Raw genomic sequence first — 27,633 nt, forward strand, 5'->3', positions numbered from 1 at the left:
AAAAAAAATTAAAAAAAAAAAACAAATAAAAAAAAAAAAAAATAAAAATAAAATTAAAAAAAAAAAAATAAATTAAAAAAAATAAAAAATTAAAAAAATAAAATAAATTAAAAAAATAAAAAAGCAAAAAACGTTATCTTCGATTGCTATATAGTAATATAAATTAAAAAGAAATAAAAATAAATTTAAGAAAAAATGCAAAACACCAAATTAAAAAAATTCATCAAAAAAGAACTGAAATACATATGTATGTATTTCGAATAAAAACGAATTCTAACCAAAAACAAGCAAAAAACGTTATCTTCGATTGCTATATAGTAATACTATTTACAAATACAAGATTCCTTACAAGAACTTGATTTGGCACGGCAATACTATTGTGGTCCGATATTGACGGTTCCGACAAAAAAGTAGCTTCTTATAAAATTTTTTTGTTGCATTATCGGATAGTATAAACTGTAATAAACATTTGAAATCGAAATTCAAATTATTACTGTCGCTACAGCGTTTAATGAAGAAAGGGAGCAGAGTGATGAACATAGCGACTCCAATCTTTTAACGCGTTTTTCTCAGAGTGGTGCTTTTAAGAACGGTTTCCACTCTCAAAGGTAGAGATAGAAGATATCTAGTTCCAGTTTGGAGAAAACATTTTTACATGCCATTCTTTAACGCACTATGGAGCTTTTTTTTGAAATCTTCCCATTTTTTTCTACGAAAAACCGCCGCCATTTTGTCAAATTTCAAAACCAAAAAAAGGTTCCATAGCCCGATAGTGACTTTTCTACAGATTAGTAATCTTTTTGAAATTTTGGTTTTAGATCAAAATTGCGGACATCGTATAGGATCTTTTTTTACGTGTAATTTCATCAATTTATTTATATTATACATTCAATAAATAAATATTAAAAAATCACTTAGTATTCATCATGAATGGATTTATTTTGTTGAAAAAAAAACCGGACCGATTAGTTAATTTCAACATTAAAAAAAATCGCGAAAATCAGTGGTTTTTCGGAGAATCACACTGAGACGATTCCTTAAACACCGAGACAATTTTTGTGCTGATCTACATAAGTATATAACTTTTAAGTTTCATAAATTTTCGCAAACAACACAAATAAATATGTCATATATATATGTATGTATGTATGTATATGTATATTTTTCCTTTTTTAATGCGAAATTCTTGAAACAGTACGTAAACATATCAAGCAGTTGCTTAATTAAAAACAAAAATATTTTTCTCGTTTGAACACGAAGCGCGCAGCACAAGCCCCTCTCGACTGTAAACATGTTTCACATTGCATTTTCATAAGATACACACAAATATTATATAGAGTATAAATAAATATAATACATATGTAGTTGCAATATACATATATAACTGCTTTTATTATGAATACGCGATTTTAAACTATAGCGCAAGCAATTAGGACCAAGTTCAATATGAAGTTTGTGACGTATGAACGATACGCATATACATAGTACGGTACCGTACGTTAAACAAGCTTGCACACACATGTATACAGTTATAAAGCTTCACCACAAGTCATAAAAATTTTACTTATTAGTAAAAAAAAAATACTTCGGTACAATTTTAAATTATAAAATTCCAATAAATTTATTTAAATCGCAAATATGTCAAATGCTATTCAACAACTGTACAATATTATTTATTGATTATTCTTATTATTATAAATAAAAACTATATATTTTCAATGCAAATACAATAAAGTTTTTTATTGTTTTCTTGATTTTTTTGTAATTAAAGAAAACAACCGTTGAAATGATTATTACAAATTATTAAAAATTAATTGATAATAATACAATTATATACCTATTAGTGTTTCCTGCGTGTGTTTGTAATTGTTGGCGTTTTTGTAGTTATATTATGTGTTAGATGGAGAGAAAATTTATTGCCAATCTATATGTAAATATTTTGTGTTTTTATTTGTGCTACAACTGATTTACTATACTTCTTCGGTTTGATAAATGCATTTCCACAAATAATTTACATACAGATATCATTGTTTGTGCCACTCTCTCTCTCACTCACTCTTTTGGTACCACTACTCATATAATCCAAAAGTTGTGGTTAAAATCGCAACAGCAAATTACGCTTTACATTGTTGCTGTACACAAACAAAGTCACACACAGGTGAACACAAATATTAAAAATGTAAACAGTATACATTGTTGAATAAAGTAAGAATAAATATTAAAATAATTTAAGTTAGCATATACCGCAAATATCCAAATATTAAAAACAATAAAATGGACGTTCGTTTTTCAATTATGGCTTCAAATGCATTGTTGTTGGCGTACAGCTCTATTTCCGCTTGAATATGTTGCTGAGACGCCGCTTTGGTGGAGAGTTCTGAAAAGGATAAAGTAGATAATTGAATAAATGATATACATATTTTTCAAATATTAATTTCACCATTACAAAACTGATTTAAATTTTTAAATTTAATTTTATATGTAGTTTAATCACTTTTATTATTTCTTATTAATTTATTAAGGAGTTAATAAGTGGGTTTGACTTTTTATTATTAAATTAATTATTAGTTAATAAAAATTTTAAATTCAAGATCTCTAGAATATTGTACTAAATTTTCAAGTTGATCCGAGTAATAGTTTCGGAGATACAGCCTTGGGAACCTGTGCGGTCGAGGCTAGCTAGGCTAAGTGCGCCGTTTTAAATGCGTTTTTCTCGAAACTGTGTTTTTGAAGTCGGTGGACACGATTTCTCGAAAAGTTGTGGACCGATTTAGTTCGAATTGGGTACACATCTTTAAGGGGGTAGTAAGGTATTTTTTGATTGCATTTATAAAGCAAAATTGACGGAGATATACACTTGCAAGTCTCCGCCCTCCGATTTGATTATGAGCGGCTGTGAAACTTTAAACGTGTTTTTCTCACACTTCACTTTTTCGAAGCCGGCGTTGTAAAAAATTGAAAAATCATTCAAAAAAAAAAAAAACAAAAAACTCAACAGCGTACGTGAGGAAACTTATCCACTAATCAAATCAATTTGGTTTTTTAATTTCAGATGATCCAGTCATGAGTTATGCGGTTCACCACGAATCAATTTTTTTTTGGAACGTCTGCGAAGGTTCTCTGTCACCGGCTTATTTTTTAATATTTTTCTATGAAACGTTCACAGAATATTCTTTAAATATCATGTAATTATGCTATAATTATACAAATAAAATAAATATTGATTGTATCTTAAAAAAAAATTATTGAAAATATGCTTTTTTTGCTCGAATTAACCTTACTACTTCCTTAAAATAACATTATCTGGTTAATAAGCGTAGGATTTTTTTTTAAATTCATTACAACTTATTTTTTTAACCAATAAATGGACCAAAAATGAGTTTTTTTTCAAGGTCTGAGAAAAAATTAAAATTTTAATTTTTTTATTCCCTACATTCAAAAACGAGATTTATATACATATGTACTAACGGAATATGTTTGGTTTTTTAATTTTAGATGAACCAATACTAAGTTATGCTGTCCACGGCGAGAGCAATTTTTTTGATGATGTTTACTTGTATGTATGTATATTGTTTATATTAAAAAAAAAACGTAAAAATACCTTTTTTTTATACCTGTGAAACCCAGTTAACACCTTAAATGAACATACAGTAGATAAAAAAAAGTAAGTCATCAACGCGACCAGCGCTTTTTTAATGCTATCAACTTTTTCGCTTTATAGAATAGTAAATTTTTTGAATTTCTTCGAAAGTTCCATTATCGAAGTATCGTAATTGATTTTATTGAAAATCGCTTATCTAATAAGACATTTGCTTGATTTTTTTAAATGCTCATTGATAACCGCATTTTGAATTAAAACTTGAAAATAAGTTAAAAAATTCTTTTTCTAAAATTTTGAAATTAAATTGATAAATTAAATGAATTATTTAAATTTAATTTTTTGAAATATTAATGCTTTTTTTTATGAGTGAATAAAAAAATTCTGAAAATGGTAAAGTTTAAGCAACTAACTAATGAGAAACGTTCAACCATAAGGAATTTGCACAGTTTATTTAAATTGTTCAATATAGCACACCATCCCCGGGAGTCAATGACTAATTGGACCGGATTTCCTTCTTCAACAGGGTAACGTACCTTTTCTTACTTCAAAAGTCACAATCGAATATATAAAAAATTAAAATGTGAGTGTATTGAAGTGACCTTCTCAAATCCCTGAATAGTTTCGAATTGGAATGCTTGGGCAATCCTAGAGATGCGTATAATTAAAGAGATGCCCTAAAACCTGGTCGGATGAAGGACTGCATCTATAATATTTGGAAAAATATCCTTCAATATCAGTGTTTGAACCTGGTCAACTTCATGCAACAACGATTGGGTCAACTAGCAACGCGAAATTGTGGATATCGTGGGTGTTAAAAAATTTGATAACTTATATTTTCTACATGAAATTTATATTACCCGCAAATTTTTAAAGAAATCTTTGAGTTAACCAAAACAACGGTAAAGAGTCGGTCAAAGAAATGAATATCCATGTATTCGGTTTATAGAAGCATGGGGAAGCTATAATACTATGAGCAAAAAATAGTAAGACTTTGTTCAAAATTTTAAAATTCTTAATTTATTTCTCAAAATCTATGTCGTCCTCTCAAAGAATCCATCTTGGTCACAATACACTTGTGGCAACGTTTTTTTTTTTTTTGTTCAAAATTCTCGTAACAGTTGTTAAAGTCAATTTCTGGAGTAGTCTTCAATGCTCGTAGTGTTTCAATGGTTCACTGGTTCACTGGTTTTCACTGATCCTTCCGATAGTCGAACGATGCTAGTCATATCACTGACTGTTAATCGTCGGTACTCAAGCAACATTTATTTTATTGATCTTGATGGCCGTCCTGAATGTTGTTCGTCGTCAAAGTGTTCTCGACGCTTTTTTGAATAATTTGTATCAATGAAAAACACTTGGTTGCAACATTCTGAAGTTTTCGGCACCAGAAATTTGATTCCGCAAATCATCATAAACGCCGAATGCCCATTATGTACTTCCGAAAGACAAGCTAAATACTAAAGAGTAATAATTATTTTGATATTGCCTTTGGCATCACATATACCAACTTTCTTTTCGATAACTTTCTTAAAGGCATCATACAATAAAACGATAACATAACCTAAAAATTTTTTTACCCCGTTGTTCAATATAAACTAACTTCAAGTCGTATTAAAGTTACATACCTAATAAGGAAAAAATATTTTTTATGAAAATCTTATTTTAATTGGTCCGTTTAACAGTTCTAAGTCATGGTTGTCTGATCTGAGTAATATGTTTAGAGATTGTAGAGTTGGCTGGATAATAGTCTAAGCCAAATTTCATGAAAATATCTTAACAAATAAAAACAATTTTCCATACAAAGAACTGATTTTGATCTTTCAGTTTTTATGACAGCTGTATCCAGAAAGTTAAGTGATCGATTATCGGCGGTTACAACAAAAGAGAAACTTAGTGGGTAAAAAAATTATGTTTACAAAGTTTCAGATCAATATATCAAAAACTGAAGGACTAATTTGGGTACATTCAGATAAACAGACCATGTTCATGTGACCCAGCTCGTCACGTTGATTATATACATATACATATGTATGTATGTATATATATAGTATATGTATACCACCTACTCGCTTCAAAATGCGTATTATTCCATACAGTAATAAAAAGAGTAAATATTTGAAAACTATTGACCTAAAAAGAATTAAAAACTCACGTTTTGTGTCAATAGCGAAGTAAAACTATCGGAATATGAAAGGCGATTCGCGTATAGTATGTATATCTATTTTTGTATGAGAAAGTATATTGTTGAAAGAGAATATTCGAAATTTGTAAAGCAAAAAAAATTCTTTGCTGCAAAATGGGTTTTTTACATTATCGCTATAGAGAAGTGTCTCTTACTTTTTGTCAGTGATTTCCGAAAGAGGGCATTGAATGGCAACAGCCACTGTCATATACCATGAACATTGCATTGTCGATTTTTATATGGAATATCTATCGTTTATTTTTCAAAAGCAACTTCAAAAATTTCCAGTTTTCCAAAATTTATTGAACAATATCATCATTTTAGAAATACATAGCGATTTTGCCTTAAGCAAATTGAAAATTTCTAAATATGCACATTAATCAAATAGATATTAACAACAAAATGGCGTGTTTGCATGGAATTTCGCTCCCGGCAGAGCAAATCAATGCTGCAAGACGATATTACGGAACTAATTAGAACAAAAAATATAGTTTTTTTTTAATACATAAAGCAATTGTTTGATCTTAACAATAATTTTAGACAACATTAATTTTTAATTTATTAATATTTTTTTTTGTTTTTGTAGGGTTTCAAAATTTGAATCCATTTCAGGTTCACATTAAATGGACATAAAGCTCCAATGATGCTTTATAAATATGACATTCCTGACCACGAATCCTTTCAATAAATGAAAATTCTTAATTTCGTTGAGTAGACCACGAAAGTTCTACATTACGACCACATATTCACACATATAACGAAAAGATCAGATAGATCAAAGCGATTATCGGCGCAAAGACCGCGATTGTGACGGTTAACTGTAGTTGTTGGTCCAAACGCACCCAGATGCTTGACCACAAACGCACCACATCCGCGAGCGTAATCTGCGCCGCTTTGTCGCCATCGTTTTGCTCACTTTCGCCGAGCGCTTTCATAGCCAACACTTGCGGCGTATCGAGCTCCAAGTTCGCCGCCAGCGTCACTTTGGCGCACTTCGGCACGAGTGTGTATGTCACGGAATGTCTATGCTTGACGGAGCGACGTCTTATCGGCGAGGCAATAACATCGAATGCAAAGTCGGTTACAGCGAACGGTGCCGCCGATGAAGTCTCCGAAGCAAGTTGTTCGAAATGTCGCGAGCGAGCATCGTATATTTCGATTTCATCAAGCGTTGATGGTTCATCCGCTGGCTCGTTTCTGAGACTGCGTTCCACCGGCAGCGAAGTGTTTAAGCTGGACGAATCGCTATCATCAGCATTCGTTTCACTTTCATCACCGTTGTTCGAAGTTTCCGTTAAACTATCTTCGTCGCCGGAGTGATTTCTCTTGGTTTGCTCATTCAATGCTAATTGCGTAAGGTTCGTATCGTAAGCATAATCCGGTGAAATATTGGTCTCATGAGGATTGAGCGAAACGTTTGCTCTGTGTTCAGCGCTGGTCTCTTCAATAACTCCCTGCGAACCGGATATAATTTCACTGAAATAATTCGAGGTATACTCCGGTGTATCATAGTCTTCAGGGTGTTCGCATTTTTTCGACAGCACAATCGTGGCATTCAGTCGTATCGTGTGACTATTATTGTTATCTTCACTCTCGCGCACACTTTCATTGCACTGCTGGCCGCCTTGGAGGCGTTGATCAGTTGGTATTGCACGCCCGCGATTGAAATTGTCGCGGCGCTGTTTGTGTGCCTTCTTGCGCATTTGTTCGCGCAATTTGTTGCGACTCGGTGTACGATGACCGCCGCCACTGGCGTACAACGACAAACGTGGTCCGCGATCACGCTTCGAACGACGACGATGGCGACCGCCAAAACCGCTGCCACGTCTCAGCGCATCGCCTGAACTGGCAGTTGTCGTGGTGACCGTTGCCGTAGTAGCCGAAGTGGTTGTACCAGTGGTGGGAGTGATTATGTCTTCGCGATGCCGATCGAAGTCTTCCATTAGCGGCTTTAACGGTTTCTTGCCAACTTTCCGCGGTGTTTGTGGCGTGCCGGTGGATGGTGTATCCGTTGTAATCGGACTGCTGGCCGGCAAATTTTTCAACCTACGTCCGATTTGTAGTCGTAACAGCGAGCTACGTCGTTTACGTGCGACACGTTGTTGCTCCAACATTTTCAAATGCGTTTGCGACGCTGGCGCATGACTGATGGCCGACACATCGGCCAAGGAGAGTGTTGGCACCGGCACCGCTTTCAATTCTTCGGTGTGCGTTGTTGTTGGCGGACACTTCTCGACGGTTAGCGAAAGCATCGACGAACCGGATAGCGCCATGAATTGTTTGAATAGACCACGACGATCGAAATGCGATTTGCTTTTGCGCGGCGTTGAGGTGCAAATATTATCGGGACTCTTCAAGCACATCGCTTCGAAGTTTTTCCTTTGCACAGCCTTAAGCAGATCAGCTGACAATTTTTTAGCCTTTACGTTGTTATTATAATTGTTGAGCGAAATTTGTGTGTTTCATTTGTAGAAGTAGAAAACAAAAGCAATTAGAATGAATCAAAGTTGGTTAATGGCAAAGTTTGAAACACGCTCAAGAAACACTTACGGAACAGCAACAACCAACTACGAGTACAATAACGGTAACGAAACTCTTACGAATACAACACAAAGAACAGAAAGGAAAGAGCAGCGGTGAAAACGACGCTACTACCGAACAAGCCGATTCGCATAAAATCGGATAATTTTTAATATTTGAAATTTTAAAAAATTACGGATACATATAAAAAATATCGCATGCGACTTATGCAATAATGAAAAATGTCGCATGAGATATTTCGAAGATCGTTAAAAGTTTAATTCGGAATACACAGGAATATTGTTTAGATTTTTTATAAAAATATTTGACTTTGGAAAAGGTCTAGTTTTTTTTTAATACAAAACGGTAAAAATAAAAAATTTTAAATTTTTTAAATTCATGGCTTTCTAAAGGCAAAAATTGCTCTTTTGTTCCAAATTCAGACTTTTTAATACTATCATCCTTTATCAGATTTGACGATTTTTGTATGGGATACCTACATATAAAATTTAGTAATCCGAAAACATAACCTTAAAAAATTTGACTCAGATTTGACGATTTTGTTGTGATACCTTGGATAATATAGTATTTCGAAAACATTACCTCAAAAGCGTATGTAAAAATTTTCGAAATTCATACATTAGATATTTGAAAATTGCTCTTCGGTTCAATATTCTGAATTTTGAATGTTATATTTTATCAGATTTGACGATTTTAGTGTGATACCTTGGATAATATAGTATTTCGGAAACATAACCTCAAAAACGTATGTAAAAATTCATACATTAGATATTCGAAAATTGTTCTTCGGTTCAATATTCTGACTTTTTAATGATATCTTTACTCAGATTTGACGATTTTGGTATGATACCTTGGATAACATAGTATTTCGAAAATATAACCTCAAAGACGTATGTAAAAATTTTCGAAATTCATACATTAGTCATACGAAAACTACTACATAAAATTAAAAAGGAAATTTTATTTAAAACAAATCTAGCTCAAATCTTTGTTCATATGAATAGAAATTTTTGGTTATAAAAAAAAATAATCTTGAATAAAAAAATCAAGAATGAGACACGAACGAATGTCACAGATAATACTAAATATACAATATCAGAAAAGCTATAATTTTTTTTTAGATAAAATAAAAATATACTACCTACTATATACCAAAACTTTAATTTCGATTTTTTTTAGAATTTTTCAACACCTTTCGCACTCGCTTCATGTCAAAAAGAAACTCAATGTATTTGTAGGTTAAAATATAACAATAATTTATTTTGATTTAAAATATATTTTAGCTAAGAATTCTCCAATTTTAAAAATTAAAAAAATTTCAAAATTAAAATATTTAAAAAAACAAAATTTTAAAATTAAATTTTTTTCTTGAATAAGTTATTTTTAGAGTGCAAAAGGTCAGTTTGTAAAAAAAACTATGATTATTATAACCAAACTTAACACTTACACAACAACGTTTCGAAAAAAACACTAAACCGAACAAGCTTAACACTTATAAGTACTCAAATTTCCACTCAAATATTGAAAAGAAAACAATGAACATTAAGTGTGGCCAATTGAAACTCACCTCATCCTTTGGATTGCTATTGCCCAGGCTGAATTTCGACGCGAAGAAGCCAAAACGCACCGGAGTTTTCGCCGAGCTGCCGTAATCATTCACTTCTTTGAGTATTTCGCGTGGCGGCTCCGAGCTGCCGCCCAACGAGAGCCGACCGCCATGTTTGCTCGGCGTCGGCGGGCCGGGACGCTTATAATTCGTGATGCCGGTGAGTTTCTTGCGCGCACCACCACCACCTGTTGTACTTAATAAAGCGCTCATGCTGTCATCCAAGCTGTTGGGGCCATCCTAGGAGAGTGCGAGTGAAGAAGAGAGTAAATAATTCTATAAAGTTGATATATTTTTAAGATTTATGCAATATTGCGATTATTGAATTCTATGCAGACAGCATACAACGAAGACCACTGACAAGTACAAACATTTAAACAACACGTGACCAATTTAAGAACATTAATTAAAACGACTTTTCGTACACAGGACAATGCATCAAATAGAGAGAACACAATTACAAACGTGCGAAATGCATTAACAATGACAACAAAGTTTTTGAACAAACTAATTTAATTGCTTGAAATTGTTTACATTGAGGCAATAAGTGAAATTTAGCATAGGTGCACATGTACTCGAAGGAAAACCCTTACAATTTGTATGTATGTTTGTGAAATATACAATTTCTTAAGGCGCAGTCAATTTTAGATAAGGGTAAATTTGCCTTCTTCGTTTCGTTTTAAATTTTTTTTTTGTTTTGCAAATGGTTAGAAGCGCATTTTTGTCACTTTTGTGTATAACTCTTTTTTAGTTTGCTGGCTTTCTTGTGCTGAATTATTAGCAATTTGTTATTTTGCATCGTCCACGTGGAAATTTTCATTTCAACTTTTTGGTTTTATGACAGTGAAAAATTCTGGAAATTGTTGGATGCGATACTGCTTTGGATGTAATCACTGTTGTTTCTCCCTCTGAGGGCTTTGTGTCTTGACTCGTCGTCGGCTTCGTGCTTGTTCTGCTAGTGCTTACTTTCAACTCATCTTCGGCTAAGCCATGGTCGTATTGTGCAGCATAGGTGCTTTTCAGGTGCGGCGGTAGCAGAGAGTTTCGATATTGCAACTCCTCGGCGCTGAAATGAGTTAAATTATCATTATGATAGTTTTGAATTGATAACTGTATTTTATTAAAAATTTTGGTTTCGCATAATGTTTGGTAGGAAGATAATATATATTTTAATTAAATTCAAAAAATATATATAAAAAAGAAAAAAATAAATTTAAAAAAATAAATAAATTAAAAAAAATAAAAAAATTAAAATTTCCGATCTAATAATAAAAACAAATAGTTAAAAAAAAATGTCAAAACTTTAAAAACTTAAAAAATGTAAAAAAGGAAATATTTATTTCATTTAACAATTATTTAGAATAAATAGAGAAAAATATTTAAAACATGAAAAAAAGGAAACATTTATTATTTTCTTTCAAATAAACATTTTGAATTAATAATGAAAAATTTTACAAAAATGTCAAAACTTTAAAAATTAAAAAAATGTAAAAAAAGAAATATTTACTTTTTTAAACAATTATTTAAAACAAATAAATAATGAAAACTGTGTCTTCGGACACATACAGTGTGCGACAAAACTAAAGCACGGAATCTGCCTTGTTGGTATTTAACCGAATAAAATCATAAAGTAGGCATTACGTGATGTTTTATTGATTTGTATTATTAGTTCATGTATTCTTCTTTTAAAATTAGTAAAAATTAAACAAATTAACTTACTAAAATATTATATAAAATTAAATATATGAAGAACTCCAAAAATCTGGTGCGACAAAACAAAAGCACATAACTAAGAATTTACATTAATTGCACATTAATTGTTTGTCAAACGGTTTTTAATGATCAGAAATGTTGGATATGTGTAGTTATTACCTAATTAGAAAAATATTAATGCATATTCAGTTGCAGTTCGTCATTCAGTACGGTTGGTTGTATGTTAAAGAGAAAGATATTTCAATGGCTCGAAATAAGTATTCTGTTCATTTTAGAAAAAAATTTGTTAAGGATTTTAAGAAAAAAAATTCGGTTATGACTATTGCAAAAAAGTTTGGAATAAATCATCCTAATGTTTCCCGAACATTTAGCTGATTTGGCAAATCAAGCTCTTTGGTTACAGCGCATAGAGGTAGACGGCCGTGGAGAGCAACCGAACGAGAGGATAAGGGAGTCATTCGGGCAATAAAAAATTACCCTTTTATATCGGCAATATCTATTAAAGACAATTACGGTTAAATATATTACAGAGATCCATACAACGTCGAGCTGTCGATGGGGAATTTTCATGCTACCTGTAGCAAGTTATTGCAAAAAAGCCGTATTATTTATTTAAAAAACAGACTGGCGTGATTGGAATTTGTGAGGATGCACATAAATTGAGCGATTACCAAATGGCAAGTTTAATATCAAAGATTGAGATGGGCTGAAGCTGGTAGGCAGACCGAAGGGACAATGCCTAAATCAACGTTATAAAACAAGCGCGGTGAAACATGGTGGAGACAATGTACTAGTGTGGGGTTGTTTTCCAGGGAATGCAATAGGATAAATTCATCATATAAACAGTATAATGGACAAATATAAGCATAAAAATATTTCTCAGAATATTAATGCTGCCACATGTTGCAGAAGAAATGGCTTTAAAATGGAGTTATCAACATGACAACGACCAGAAACACACTGCTATTTGTGTAAAACAGTGGTTTGTTGATAACAGGAATGAGGTTTTGAAGCGACTCGCACAATCACCTGATCTCAATCCCATAGAGAACCAATGGTAAATTGTAGATCGAAAAATCAGAATTGAGAATTGTAAAAATAAGGCCGTTTTATACATTCAAGTGAAGGTAGCATGGAAAAGCATTTCCTGGGACATATCAAATAAATTAATTGAGTCCATGCCATGCCTAGCCGATTTGCAACTGTATTGAAAAATAAGGGATATGCAACCAAATATTGAAAGACATAAATTTTTCAATCATAAAACCATTTCGTGCTTTTGTATTGTCGCACCAAATTTTTTGGAGTTTTTCATATATGGTATTTTATATATTTTTTTAATAAGTTAATTTGTTTAATTTTTACTAATTTTAAAAGAAGAATACATGAACTAAAAATACAAATCAATAAAACATCACGTAATGCCTAATTTATGATTTTATCCAGTTAAATACCGACAAGGTAGATTTCGTGCTTTAGTTTTGTCGCAGACTGTATGTATTTAGTTTGTACAATGTATAAAGATAAAGATTTTATATAGTACATATGTATGTATGTATATATTTATGGTGTCAGAAAAGTCAGTGAAAGCAAATTAAAAAATAAAACAGAAATAAAAAAAAATATTTTTTCGTGCTTGTTCTGCTAGTGCTTACTTTCAACTCATCTTTGGCTAAAAACAAATAAAAACAATAAAAAAAAAATAATTACAAAAAAAACTATTTTAAATTAAAAAATAAGACATAATAGTGTACATTAAAAAAAATTAAAAAGGAATAAAAAAATTTAAATAATAATGAAAACAACAACAAAAATATTTTTTTTCATTAAAGCTATTTAATTTAAAAAATAAGTTTAAATTAATGAAATTATTTAAAAGAGAATTTTCAGATTTTTTTTTTCAAAATAAAAAAAAGTTTAAAACAAAATAAATAAATAACAACAAAAAATTAATTTTTTCCATTAAAACTATTTAAGTTAAAAAATAAGTTTAAATTAAAAAAAATATTAAAAAGAATATTTTCAGATTTTATTTTTCAAAATAATTTTAAAATCAATAAATAAAAAAATTTTATAGGCAAAATGTAAAAAATATGTTAAAAAAATATATGTATTTACATAAAATATTTTTCAAAAATAAACATGAATTTAATTATTTCAATTAAATAGCGAAAATAGTTTTTCTATATATATATGTACATACATATATACATATGTATATGTATATATAAATTTAAAAAAAAAAAAGTTAAATAAAAGTAATTAATTTTTGAAAATATCAAATAAAAACTTTTAAAAATAAAAAATGTTTTCCGCAAAGAAATATTGCATTAAATATTGACTGAAAGTAAAGAAATCTGCAGCTTGTATAAATGAAACTGAGCAACTCTATGACTGAGAAAATTCGTTCTCACAGTCAGGTCTACGTAACCGGAACGGACCCGGATTTTTTATCCGGTCAAGAACTGCCAACTCGGCAAAAATTTTGACACAATAACAACAACAACAGGACTGAGAAAATATTTATTTCGAAAATATATTTTTTTGAAAAATAAAACTAGAATATATTGGTTTGAATCGAACTAAAAACACTAGAAACTAGAAAAACTGTTGTTATAAGATAACTGTAAAATGTGCACTTCAGAAACTATCAATATACCTATACAATGTATATTATTGGTTTATGCGCCTAGTTACATACATATACGCAACGTTCTTGCAATGTTTTATAGAAAACAATAGCGTTAAGTACATTTATTCAGAATGTATGCAACAACTAACGAAAGACGAAAAATTTTCCAGTTCACAAAAAATATTTTGCAGTTTTTGAATATATTAAAATTTTTTAAATATAAACTCACCAAACATCACGGCACATGGACATGCGGCCCGTTTGCAAATCGGTCAGGTACGTGTTGTTGAAAATTTCACCTTCTTCATCCTCCATTGCCAAATTGGAGCTGGTAGCCGCATTAGATGCGGCCGACGACAGCGATCTTGGCAATGAATTCGTTGCAAAACTGGGACGTTTGAAGTGTGCATCCGCAGCGGTCTCTTGCAATTTATTTAGTTTGGTAGATAATATGGCATTTTGCTTCTGATATTCCAATATGCGATCGTTCGTCTTCATTATTTGACCGGAGAGCTTGCGTATGTGCTCCTCGTACTTTTCATTCTGCGTAGATAAAGTTCAAAAAATTAAGAAAATATACACGATTATAATTTATGTATGCGTAAATGAGGCGCCACTCACCTGTGCCTTCAGTACATCCATATCGGCGCGCAAGCTGCTGACTTCACGGTCTTGTTTGCCTTTCATTTTCGTCACTTCGTCGGTGTATAATGTTTTCTGATGAGCGAGATTTGCACAAGCAAAACGTTAAGCGAACGGTTTGAAGGGTGACGGGGAGGCGAAGCGGTTCAATATTTAATGTGGAAAGGCGACCGGAAACGGTCAAATGGAAATTGAGAAACAAATAGAGGGCGCAAAATCAGAATATTTATCTTTTGTTGTTGTAAAACTTCTAAAAATTGTTTTTTAAAGGACTAACTAAGGATTGCAGGGAGTATGGCATGAAGTCAATGCATTTGTCTAGACTAAAACTCAAATGTGTATTCGAGGCAAGAAAATATGCAAAATTATTAGCAATTTAAGTTATAAAAAAATTTTTTAAAAATTCTTTATTAATATATAATTAAATTATGCTGCTTTCATAACAACAACAACTAAATGGTGGAGTAATTAGTTGGTCAACTAACTGTGGGGACATCACAGCTGTACAAAGAGTGTGCACTGCATCTACTAACGGTGCATGCAACACTTCCTCACTTGCAAAAAAATATACAAACACACATGCACAAAAACACACGCTGGCTGCTCGTTTGTTAAACATTAAAAAAATAATGTTATTTATATATCTATTCAAAATTTTACAATAACAAAACTAAAACACTCAAATAGATAAATCTAGACGCGCATATACATATATATACGTATATATACAGTTTAAGATTAAGTACAAGCTAAAATTCTATAACAATATTAATACATGATAGATGCTGAGAGAAATCATCGCGTATGTCACAAGCCTTGGTGGAATTAAGTTACGTAACGTAAGTGGCGCGCTTAGAAAACCGCCGGAGAGTTGCTTTTGATGGACAGCTCCATATCATTGCGCGACATAAAGATATTGAGCGTGATTGCAAGCATTACTTGCGACATGAATACAACAACGAAATATTTGAAACAGGTGTTGAATCGTTTTTTCCACTTTGTCCGGGTCCCATAGATTTCGAACCTGTGACATTGCGTCTGCGTTGTTCGTTTCGAGTTCGTTTTAAAGAAGAAACAATGAAAAAAGGAGAAAAAGAAAAACCAAGGTCAGCAATGGCTAATTTCGCTAAAAATGTTGCTTTAAGTAGGTAAGTTTAGTTCAATTCGTATATGAGAAAATTGTTTGCGATGACAGAGTTTTGCGTTGGCAGTGCTCGTGTTAATGGTGATGTTGGGGAAATTGCCCAGTTATGTATTTATGAATTTATGCGTTGCATGAAAGTAATTTTGTGTGAAATACAGGCGCATTTCTCTTGTTTTGTAGCTTAGTTTTGAAGTTAATAGACTAAATAGGCCTTTATTTATATCAAATATCTGACGTCTAACAGTATGGAATATTTTTATGTATCCAGCTCCGTCCATTGCGCAACAAAATGATATACAAATGCATATTTATTTATTGAAGTGTTTAATTTATGATTTTCTCATGATAAGATCAGTGAATTTTGACAAAAACGCCTACGCCTAAAAGTATGCAAATACAAGACTAAGAATTCGAACAACCTACCCAAAAATATACATATATTAAAAAACAGCGGCTACGCTGGATAGGTCAGGTCGTCCGAATGGACGATAACACTCCAGTTCTAAAAGTAATCGACGCAGTACCCGCCGGAAAGCAGCGGGAATCTCCAATTGACACTAAACAGCGAAAACGTGCGCTGTTGTCAACTCGGCTATAACCACGTAAGCGGTGTTTACGGCAAAAAAGAAGTTTGTAGTTTATTCCATTCCGATAATTTTGATCTCAAAAATGCGCTACGCTCAGAAAAGCCAATTGTCGGAATTTTCGATAAAATACTGACAATCTAGAGCCCAAACGCAATACAAGTATTATTTTCATTACCCAAGAGCTAAACCCTGCATAGTAAAACAGTTATTACTATTCAAATAATGCTGGATACAAAAAGAAGCTCGATTTATGGGTAGGTAGGTAGAGAAGATGTATGACGACACACCTAGCCCTTTGGGAGACTCATTGTGTAACTACCGGGACTAATATTCTCGCAGTATATTGTCTCGTCTTTGAACCAAGGGCGATGTATGGGTAACACAAGAGTTATATGAAATAAGGATCATGGACCAAAAGTCCATTTGCGAATCGCTGCGGAGTGGCAACAAAATTAAAAAATTACTGGTATTGAAAAGAGGATCACTTACGACAACGTCAAGCAAAAACGTTCGTGGTCGAATCGCAATGAGCCGGCACAAAGGGTGGCAAAGCCAGGATTGTTAGTGAAGAAGGTTTTGGTAAGTATTTGGTGTGATTGGCAGAGAATCATCCATTATAAAGTACTTCCTTATAGCCAAACTTTTGTACTGTTAACAATTGGACTGTTTGAAGGAAGCAATCAGCCAAAAGCGGCCAACTGTCCGTTCCCACGACAGTCGGGTCTAAGTAACCGGAACGGACCAGGATTTTTATCCGGCCAAGGACTGTTAACCGGCATTATTCCTCCAAATTACTTCAGGAATGTTTTTTGCCACTTCTACAACAACAACAAAAACTGCATTCCATCAGAACAACCTAACATAAAGTGAATACTGCTCTTTCATTTGACGAATAATTTTGCTGGTGAAAAATTTGCCTTAAGAAAAATGAAAATCAGCTCAGTCCCGTTTTTTTTTGTTTTCGAAAACACTTTTTGTGTGCGTGGCAACCGGTCGAATAATACCATTACAACTACAGTTAAAAAAAATTTGTCCCGTCGCTAATATTTTCGAACATGTTAATGTTTAGAAAAATATGTTGCCTACATTTAGGAGCATGATAAAGAGAAATTCAACATATGTAGAAAGCCATGGAAATATCAACAGAAAAACTTGCTAAATTACTTCAAGTAAGCCTTGGCAGTTTGGGATATAAAATATCTCCACTTATAGATTTCAGAAGCATAAAATTCCTTATATGTTATATACTTATATTATTTCCACTCGCTCTATGAACTCGTGAGATTAAAAAAATAAAGCATATTAACTCATTTTAATCTGCAAACCGATTTAGTGACTCTAAGAGTGCCATAGAAGCTTCCACCACAAACTCATGAAACATTTGCAACACCATTTTCATTTGCAACAGACGGAATAACGTACATAAAAACATAGAACAAACTAGCTTAAGACACTTAAGGACTGTTAACAGTGTGATGTCCCTACAATTGGGCATGACTAGAGTACGCAAGGACTTTGCTCAACTAAGTTTACGAAAAATATAAAGAAAAAACTTTATAGACTACAACACCGAGTACTAACTACGTACAAATGTGTGTATTGTCCGGCGGTACAACTTACCATTTTGTTCTTCATTTTATCCAACTTGACCTCCATCTCCAGGCGATTCTCTTTGATACGTTCCTCCGCCTTTTCGGTTTGCTCCTGCAGACGTTGCTTGGAATCGCGGTATTTGGCTTGTAAAATTTGATTGTCCACACGTAGTTGGGTATTGGCCTGCTGCTCCGATTCGACTTGCTTCTCGGCAGCAGCCAAACGTTTACGCAATTGCTCCAGCTCCTCGTCGTCCTCTTGATTGCCACAGCGCAAGCTGTCACGCTCCGACTGCAGCGTTGTAATCTCTTCGGCTTTGACGCTTAACTCCTTTCGGATTTGTTCCAGTTGCGCTTCGAGTACGACGACTTTCTCCTCGCGCTCCGAACGCAAGTTACTATTTTGCACTTCGTATGCCTTCAACTTGGCACAGGTATTCAAGTGTTCGTTTTCAATTTGCGCTTTTTCCTCCTTCAGCGCGCACATGTCCATCTCGAGGTCGCACATTTGTTGCGACAATTTTTCGCATTTCTCTTGTGATATCTGCAGTGATAGAGAGATTTTCGATAGTTGATCGTTGATATTGGAATTTTGCTCATGCAATTGTTCGGCATCGGCTTGCAGCTTATTTGCAAGCGCTTCGTATTCGTTAGCACGTGCCAGCGCTTGTTCGCGTTCCTCAAGTGCGACCTTCAACTTCTCGGCAGTGTTGTCTGCACTAATGGTGTTCTGTAGTTCGTTCAGTTGCGAGTTGATGGCACCGATTTCGTGATTCAAACGCACATTGCTCGCTTCGGTTGTCTCAAGCGAATAGTTCAACTTTCGTATTTTCTCCTCATTCATTTGACGTATTTTCTCGAGTTTTGTCACTTTGGCTTTAGCATCTGCCTCAGCGGCTTCTAATTGCTTTTTCTCCGTCTCGAGTGTCTGCTTCGTTTGCTCCAGTTGATGCACCTTGGCGATTAGCTGTTGTTGGCTGCGTTCTGTGGCGGCTACGCGCTCTTGCAGCACTTGTTTGTCAGCCTCCAACGTGCTCTTTTCGCGTTTCAACTTCTCGACGCTACTCTTTGTTGTATTCAGCGTCTCGTTGAGCTTTTCGTTTTCGTGCTCACTCTTCGAGCAACGCGCTTGCGTATCGCCCAACTTGACAGCCATTTTTTCAATACGTTTCTGATAAGCCTCCTGTGTTTCACGCAACTTGATATTCTCAGCAGCCAATTCTTCCTTCTTGCTCTCCAGCGTTTGCAACTGCATACGCAGCAATTTCAATTCGTTCTCGGTGGCGTCCAGCTTACGCTCCAGTGTAGTGGAATTCTGTAAGATATTCTTCACCATTGACTCGGTCGAACTGTGCTGCACGCTGGTTTGTGTGAGCTGTAGACGCAGCTCTTGCAGCTGTTCGACGAGCGTGTCTTTCTCCTGCCGCAATGCATCGCTGCCTTGTATGAGGCGCGTAACATTCTCATTGGCGCGTTGCAGTTCGTTTTTGACTTCTTGCTTCTCCTGCTCCAAGCGTTCCAGCGCACTTGTGGCGTTCTGGTATTGCTCTTTAACCGCGCTGTACTCATGCTCGAGCTGTACCAACTGCGCTCTCAACTTTTCGTTGACAGCTTTCAATTCATGCAGTTCGTCTTTCAGATGTTCCGCCACGGCGCTTTGCTTACGCTCGCCAATTAGTTGCTGTTGCAGCTCGGTGATTTCGGCATTTCGGCTAAGCAGTTGATTGTTCAGCTTGTCGTTCGCCTTTTCCAACACCTCAACAGCGCCCTGTCGTTTCTGTTCGGTCTGGTCGAGTTGTGTGTGCAGTTGTGCGATATTATGCAGCAGCCCATTGAGCGCCCCACGCAGTTTACCCAGTTGCGTGGCCTTTTCAGAGGCGGGCACCTTTATGAACTCATCGATTAGCGTCTTCTCCGCATCGCCCGCTGAATTGCAGTGATTCTCGATCACCGTGATGATTTGCTCTAATATGCTGTCGTTGTTTTCCTGCTCCACCGACTGCTCGGCCAGCATGCGCATCATTTCCGACAACTTCGTCTGCCAATTGTCGCGCTCGTGCTCTTGCTCTTCTTGCAGCCGCTGCAATTGTGCCTCTTTGGCTGAGATATCAGTTTGTAGCTTAGCGACAAGTTCATTGGCATCCCGCAGTTGATTATTGAGCTCATCGCAACTTTTTTCCAATATCTTTGCTTGCTGATCCTTCTCACAGATCGCCAACTTGAGTTGATCGGCTGTTTGCTCTAACGAAGCTAACAGCGCCGACTTTTCGTCTTGCTCGCGCTGCAATTGTGATGTGAACGAAGCGACATCTTTGCTCAGTCGCTCCTTTTCTTCGCTGACCTTTTGCAAATTCTGCTGCAGTGTGGCAATTTGTTGGGTTTGCTTCAAGTTTGCCTTTTCGTAGGTGCTCACTTGATTTTCGGCGCGTTTCAGCACGGCTGTTTGACTCTCGTAGGCGGTTTTCAGACCACTTATAGTGTGCGCCTTCTCCGTGAGTATGCTCTCGAGCTTTTGCTCGGTTTCAAATAACCGCGTTTCACTTGCCTGCAGCTTCACGCTCAATTCACCCTTGTGATCTAACTCTTGCAGCAGCTGCGCATTCAGTTCGTTTAAGGCGCTGTCGGCTTCGAGTATTTTACCATTGACCTTGTTGTGTTCAGCCTTGAAGGTATCGATTTCATGCAGCAGCGTTTTATTTTCCTTTACTACTTTATCCATTTGTGCCTCCAAAGCTTTGAGCTTTTCAGTACTGGCTTTGCCAAATTGCAAGTGTTCGTTTTGTACTTCTTCCAAGCGCTGTATGCTCTCTTCCAGCTTCTTCTTGACTACGCTACTCTCTTCCATGAGCGTCTTCAGATTGTGTTCCTTAAGGCTCAACTCTTCCTTTGTGGCGGTAAGCTCTACCTGCAGCGCATTCACAACGCGTTCGTGCTCAACACCAAGTTCCATCAAACGCACCGTGTGATCTTCGGTGTTCACCTGTAGCGCATTTTGCATCTCATCCGTGACCTGCTTGAAGGCCTCTTTCAAATTGCCAATGTCTTCCTCGTAAATTTTGATTTGATCTTCCGCACTTTTCAGCTTCATGTCACTCTGTTCCAATAGCACTTTGTAATTGGCTTCCACTTCCTCTTTTTCTGTGATGAGATTCTTCATTTGCTGTTCCACAACTTCCATTTTCGAAACCGTTTCGTTGTGATTACAGCTCATATGCTCCAATTTTTTATTGAGCTCCAGTTTCTCCTCGGCCAAGCGTTTGTTGCTGCTTAAGACTTCCGATAGTCTTTGTGCCAAATTAACGGAGGTATTGGATTTTTCGCCGCACAATAGCACATTCAAAGCATTGAATGTCTTAAGCGCCGCGCTCAGCTCTTCCTTTGCCTCCTTGAAGTCCTGCTGCAATAGCTCATTCTCTTTCTTTAGCTTGCCGAAGCTTTCCTCCACCGTATTACGCTCGTCTGTTAGTTTACGTATGCGTTCATCGCGCGTATTTATGGCCAATTCGTAGTTATGTTTTTCGGTTTTGAATTCCGTTAGAAGCGTGTCAATGCGCGTCTCCAGCTCATCATTCTTCTTGCGCACCTCGATTATTTCCACGCCCAGTTTGCCCATTTCGAATTCTTTCACCGTGATCTTATTCTGCATGGCTTCCAGGTGATCGGCGGTTTCACGCCTGTCACGTTTGGTGTCTTCATGTTGCACGAGTATTTTTTCGTATTTCTCCTTCAGCATTTTCTCGGTTTTGTCGTGCGCCTCCAATTCATTTTGATAGTTTTTGATGCGATCATTTAATGTTCGTATCTCATCGGTGTTGTTGAGCATGCCTTGTTGCAGTGTTTCTATCTTCTTACGCAGCGTGGCCACCTCGTCGTTCAAGTCTTCGTTTTCCTTCCGTATCGAAGCATTGACTTTTTCATAGTCTGATATTTCACTACCTAGATTTTTAATTTTTGTCGTGTATTCTTGACGCTGTGCGGCACACTTATGCTTGTGCGTGTCATAGTCACTGGCCAGCGTGTCGAGCCTGGCGACCAACTCGTATTTCTGCTCGTTAATGTTGGTAATCTCCTGTTCGCAACGTATTATCTTTTCTTGCATACGTTTCTTCGCTTGCTCCAGCTCCAGATTTAAATTGTCTACACTTTCTAGTTGTTCCTTCAGTGCGCCCACCTCCTTCTCGAACTCTAACAGGCTGCGATTGAGTTCATCGTTACGCCGCTGCTTGGACTGTAGTTCGCCTTGTAAGGCTTTCACCCGACCCTTTTCGTCTTTATAATACGAACCCAGTTGTTCGACATAGTCAACCAAATGATTGAGACAATCGGCTGGCGTGATTTCTTTGTGCTCTTCCGCTCTTCCAATTCTTGTGGCTATGTTGAATTCCTGCGCATGTTTTGTTGTAAATTTTCGTATTAAGTCGGCCAAACGTTTGTTGTTGCTCCTTAGCATGCACAATTCGTCGCGTAGTTCAGAATTTTCGTGTTCCTTTTCGCGCAATTGCACATCGACCACAGAGCGTGCGAGATTTTCAGGACTACTTGAACTTCCATCAGTGGGTGGGGAGAATGAAGCATCCAAATAATCAGGGCGTGAATTATTCCCCGTCGAACGCGTTTCATTTATAAACTGTTCCAGTTCTAGTTTGTTTTCACTTAAACATTGTATGGTGAACTCTTTTTGCTATTAATAAATAAGTGTAAACATATTTATTAGATCACATGCAATATATGCATAAACAGTTAGTATAATTACCTCGAGTTCAGTAGTAAGCTCATCGACTTTCAGGTCCAGCTCTGTAATACGATTCATGCAAACCATTATTTGTTTTTCAGCATGACGAAGCTGTAATATAAAATATGCATACAGTTTACAACAACATGACGAACAACAAATGTTTACGTTACCTTCTCTTGAACCAAATTCTTTTCCTCCCTTAGATTTCCCAGCACCTCGTTGAGTTTTGCTATTTCGGTTTCCTTTTGGGACACTTCTCTGCATAAACGACGTTTCATCTAAACATTCATTACCAAAGCCATTTTTGAAATAAAAATACAATAATAGTTGTATTTTGATAATTGAAGGCATTAATATAAATTTTATAATAAAATTTGGACTGGGCCGTTATGGAGTAGCCGAGAGTAAAATAACAAGAAATTGAAACAATTAAATGTAGCATTACCTGTTCTCCATCTTTATTTTTTGGGGAACTGCTTTCTGTTGTATTTTGCGTGAGTATATCGTTTTTTAAATCTTGAATTGTTTGTTGCAGCTTTTTATGATCTTGATCTGCGAGAAAAAGTGGGAGTTAAATATTTGAATTGTAACAAAGCTCAGTAGCGCTTACTTAATTTCTTCATCTTTTCTTCATTTTGTTTTATTTGCACTTCCAGCAGCCCCTTCTCGTATCTCTCTGTCTCCAGTTGTGCCTATTTAAAATTTTTAAAGATAATTATTATTGTTTTATTTCCAATAAATCAATATTTTATGCTTTATACTTACTCGCAAATTATAGAGCTCTCGTGTTCGCTCCTCCAACATTGCAGATTTTGGTGTTGGCGGTACAATACGTGGACTGCTATTGCCTGCAGCATAGCGTGACGGTCGACATGGTGAGTCCAGACGGGGGAAAGATGATGACGAATAATTATTAGTGGTACCCGTTGAGTTATTGCTGCTAGAGTGACTGTCACTTGCTGTACCCGGCGAATTGTTACTTCGCAAAGCTGTACCAGCAATAGCTTGTCGCAACTTTTCTCGGTTTATGGACTGACAATCAATTAACTCATTGAAGAAGGCAGCAATATTTCGTTGATTGTTTACAGACAATCTCTTACAGATGTCATGAAAATTTGTTTCTGGACATTTTACACAACAAAAATGTAAAAATAGGGAATAAACATAGATATACTCTGTTGAACTGATAGTATTTTCATCGTCCAGTAGGGGAGTATAATCGGCATATTGGTCTGAAAAATAAGAAAGTTTTTAAAATATTGATAATAATAGTACATATATACATATATTCAGTTTGCTTGCAATATTACCTTTTAAGAAACTTATTACGTTGTCTTGTAATTCTGACTTTTGTAATAAATTGTGATTTAAGCGAAAATTTCTATAAAATTCGTCAATATCTGTCTGTTCCAAGCTGAAGTAATTAGCGGCAACAAATCCGCATTCAGTTACCTACGAGAACGCAAAATTAAAAAAAAATTATATGTGAAAACATCAGTAAATATTTGTGTGCTATTAGTTATTACTATTTCAAAATTTTATTGACTTTACTACTCACCCAATGCAATAGGACTTTTTTCCAATTTCTCACATCCATTGTAGCAAAATATTGGCTTTGTTCCTTGCTTAATCCTTATCTTTCCCTATGACGTCTTTTTGCCTACCTGGCTCACTTGGAATTTGTATTATAAGAAAATTTTGAATATATATTTCTTCACAAAACCACAGCACAACAGCAATGACAAACCGTAGAACGAATATACATATAATAACCGATGATTTTTAAATCCTAGTGTTGATATATTTTAGAAAAAAAAAAAATTAATTCATTAATCGTTCTTTTGCCGCGTCTTTTCTTTTTCAAAATGTCGCAGTTGTTTAGTTTCGTTCTCACTCTGCGCTTTCTGTTTGTTTATTTATAGTTACGCCCTTTAGCGGTGATGAATTAACTATAATAAGTTCCAAAATTAACATAATCTATTTGTCATGATAATTTTTCGTAAAGAAATCTAAAGTTCATAAATTTTAAGATTGAAGAAAAAACGCAACTGCCGTTAACTATTGCTTTCGAATTATTTGACATTTGGTACGAGACAAAACGACGCACGCTCGGCTTTTTTTGTTTTTTGTACGGTGGAAATAACAGGGCTGCATTGAATTATTATAAATATTTCACATAATTTATTTTTACATATTTAAAATATACTAATTATCTCTTCATGATTACAAGAAATTTATTGAAGTAAAATCATAGTTAAAACGACATAAATGGAATTTCATTTGCAAAAAATACTATTACACCCGATTGAAATGGGTAGGGCACTCATTTTCTTCTCAGCATTTGTCTTCATAACATATCTGATTAATTTCTGATAGTTTTACGTTCCACAAATCGCCATCAGCTGATTCAACAGCGTGTAAGAAAATAAATAAAAACAATAATGCCCGAAGAAATTTTGGAGCCACAAGCAAAATTGCAAAAAATTGAAGATGATGAAAAAAGCAAACAGGTAGAATGTGAAACAAAATTGCATGGGCCTGGAGAAACCCCACCAAATCCTCTAAGCAAAAATCAATTGAAGAAACAAAAACGTTTGGAAAAGTATGAAGAATTCAAAAAGGCTCGTCGGCTGAAAGAACGTGAAAGACAAAAGCAAAAGCGACTTGAAGCACAAGCTCAAGGATTACCCACTAGAAACGGTCCTTCACGTAAAGAGCTGAAGAAACGTCAAGCTGAGGTTGATAAACAAGAGTTGGGCAAACTTAGCGTAGCAATTGATTTAGACTACGATGAATTGATGCATGATCGCGACGTGGCGAAATGCATAAAACAATGTCTACGTATTTATACAATAAATCGTCGTTCAACATGTCCAGGACAACTGCACCTAACTGGTATTAAAACTGACGGTCGTATTCACACTAGCCTTAAGCGAAATGATGGCTGGGAAAATTGGCATTTGAAATATCACTTTGATACAACACATATGGAAGTTTTTCCTAAAGAGAATATAATATACCTGACATGTGAATCGGATACTGTGCTGGATAGTATTGAGGAGGGTAAAATCTATATCATTGGAGGTTTAGTGGATCACAATCATCATAAGGGTCTGTGTCATAAACGAGCAATTGACAACGGATTACACACAGCGCGTCTTCCACTAAACGAACACGTGAATATGAAAACACGTGCAGTACTTAGTACATTTCATGGTAAGTTATTTGATTAAGAATGATGTCGATATATTTAACGATTTTCAAATGATTTCAGTATTTGAAATACTCTTGCGGGTCTCGGAAGGAAAGTCGTGGACTGAAGCCATTATTGAAACGTTACCTGAAAGAAAGGGGGCTAAACCTAAACTAAATTTAGAAGAGACAGGAAAACATTTGAATGACAAAGGAGTTGCAAACACTGAAATAATTGCTGATAACATTTACGATTTGAATTGACGTCGTAATGATTTCTTGAATTATGGAGCAAAAACTTTTTCCACACTATATTAAAAACCTTTTGAATGGTATAAGCAAAAATATATACACTTTGGCCGTAAAAAGCTAGAATAAACACAATTGAAAGTATTTTTTGAAAATCCATGAAATTGGGTTAAAGAAGCAATAAAGCATAGATTTCATGGCACAGTACCACTAAATGTGCATTAAATTTTGGAATTATATTCTAAAGACAACACGTTAGTTTTATATTTTAAAATTCAGTCTACCGCGATTACAATTTATCTTAGTTGCTTATATGAACTTCGTGTAATCTAACATCCTTTAACATATAACTTTCCTCGCTTTACGTGACAGTTCACACTGAAACAGCACAGAAAACAAAGGGTGTGCAGCAATGAACGCTTTGCTTTCAGTGCTTTTCTCGTAAAAATGAGAGTTTTACGTGAACATACTATATAGATGCGTACATCGCACTTTTCTGTCAAAAAAAATGCCTGACGCAAAGCGATCCAAAAATTTTATGTGAACTAGCCGTTAGTAAATAATTTAGATTCGGTTGGCTCCGTGGAGAATGGTTGTCAATCCATTGTGAATAAGAGTCTGAGAACTGTTCAAAATAACATATGATCGTATATTTTATTTATTTCAACCTAGAAACGGCTTTACCATAAAAAATTAAGTGCAAAAGTTTATTAAGAAACTGATTCTTAGTTTTCGTGTCATAAAATTTTAAAATATGTAGACTTCCAGTTTTTATTTATAAATATTAAACTTGTATTTCATTTTATGTTGCAGCTTCAATTATTAATAAGATTGCATTGCATTTAATGGTATAAATATCCTAAAAATAATATAACAATGTAAATATTATTTCCAATATATTATATTCCAATGATTTAATATAAAACATTAACATATCTGATATATCATGTGCTTACATCGGTGTTAAGAAGGCATTACTAAATTTTAAATTTATTGAAAATGCAACTCTGTTTGTAATGCACCGGCTGATGCAATTTTCCTTCTCCCACTCACGCGAATTCGAATAGAAGAGAGCAAATGCTAAGCAAGGAAAACAAAACACAATGAAAATAACAACAAAATGCAAAAGAAATCGTGCAAATGCGAAGATACACAAAAGCGGACAAGATACAAGCCAAGCGAAAACACCATGGTCAATTTAGTTACTCTTCGATTTT

At 34.8% G+C, this 27,633-nt stretch overlaps 2 protein-coding genes across 3 annotated transcripts; one reads left to right on the forward strand and one right to left on the reverse strand.

Annotated features, from left to right (window-relative positions):
- Positions 1-6,119: 6,119 nt before the first annotated feature.
- LOC120773909 (rootletin) lies at positions 6,120-25,007 on the reverse strand. 2 transcript variants are annotated; one of them, XM_040103093.1, is made up of 13 exons: positions 24,534-25,007; positions 24,286-24,427; positions 23,741-24,207; positions 23,586-23,667; positions 23,421-23,527; positions 23,146-23,253; positions 22,994-23,083; positions 18,269-22,921; positions 14,897-14,992; positions 14,505-14,818; positions 10,897-10,996; positions 9,892-10,170; positions 6,120-8,203 (listed from the first exon to the last, which is right to left on the reverse strand). In XM_040103093.1, the coding sequence occupies exons 1-13, from the start codon at positions 24,570-24,572 to the stop codon at positions 6,530-6,532; spliced, it is 8,151 nt and encodes a 2,716-aa protein (XP_039959027.1). In that variant the 5' UTR covers positions 24,573-25,007; the 3' UTR covers positions 6,120-6,529. The 2 variants fall into 2 exon arrangements, with proteins under 2 accessions (XP_039959027.1, XP_039959028.1); XM_040103094.1 differs by lacking the exons at positions 10,897-10,996; positions 14,505-14,818; positions 14,897-14,992 and having other exon boundaries at positions 24,534-25,006.
- Positions 25,008-25,391: 384 nt separating this feature from the next.
- On the forward strand, positions 25,392-26,631 carry LOC120774393 (tRNA methyltransferase 10 homolog A). Its single transcript, XM_040104010.1, has 2 exons — positions 25,392-26,191; positions 26,250-26,631. Exons 1-2 carry the CDS (start codon positions 25,417-25,419, stop codon positions 26,429-26,431), a joined length of 957 nt encoding a protein of 318 aa, XP_039959944.1. The 5' UTR covers positions 25,392-25,416; the 3' UTR covers positions 26,432-26,631.
- Positions 26,632-27,633: the final 1,002 nt, after the last annotated feature.

Source organism: Bactrocera tryoni, chromosome 4, assembly GCF_016617805.1.
Source record: "Bactrocera tryoni isolate S06 chromosome 4, CSIRO_BtryS06_freeze2, whole genome shotgun sequence".
Taxonomy (NCBI): domain Eukaryota; kingdom Metazoa; phylum Arthropoda; class Insecta; order Diptera; family Tephritidae; genus Bactrocera; species Bactrocera tryoni.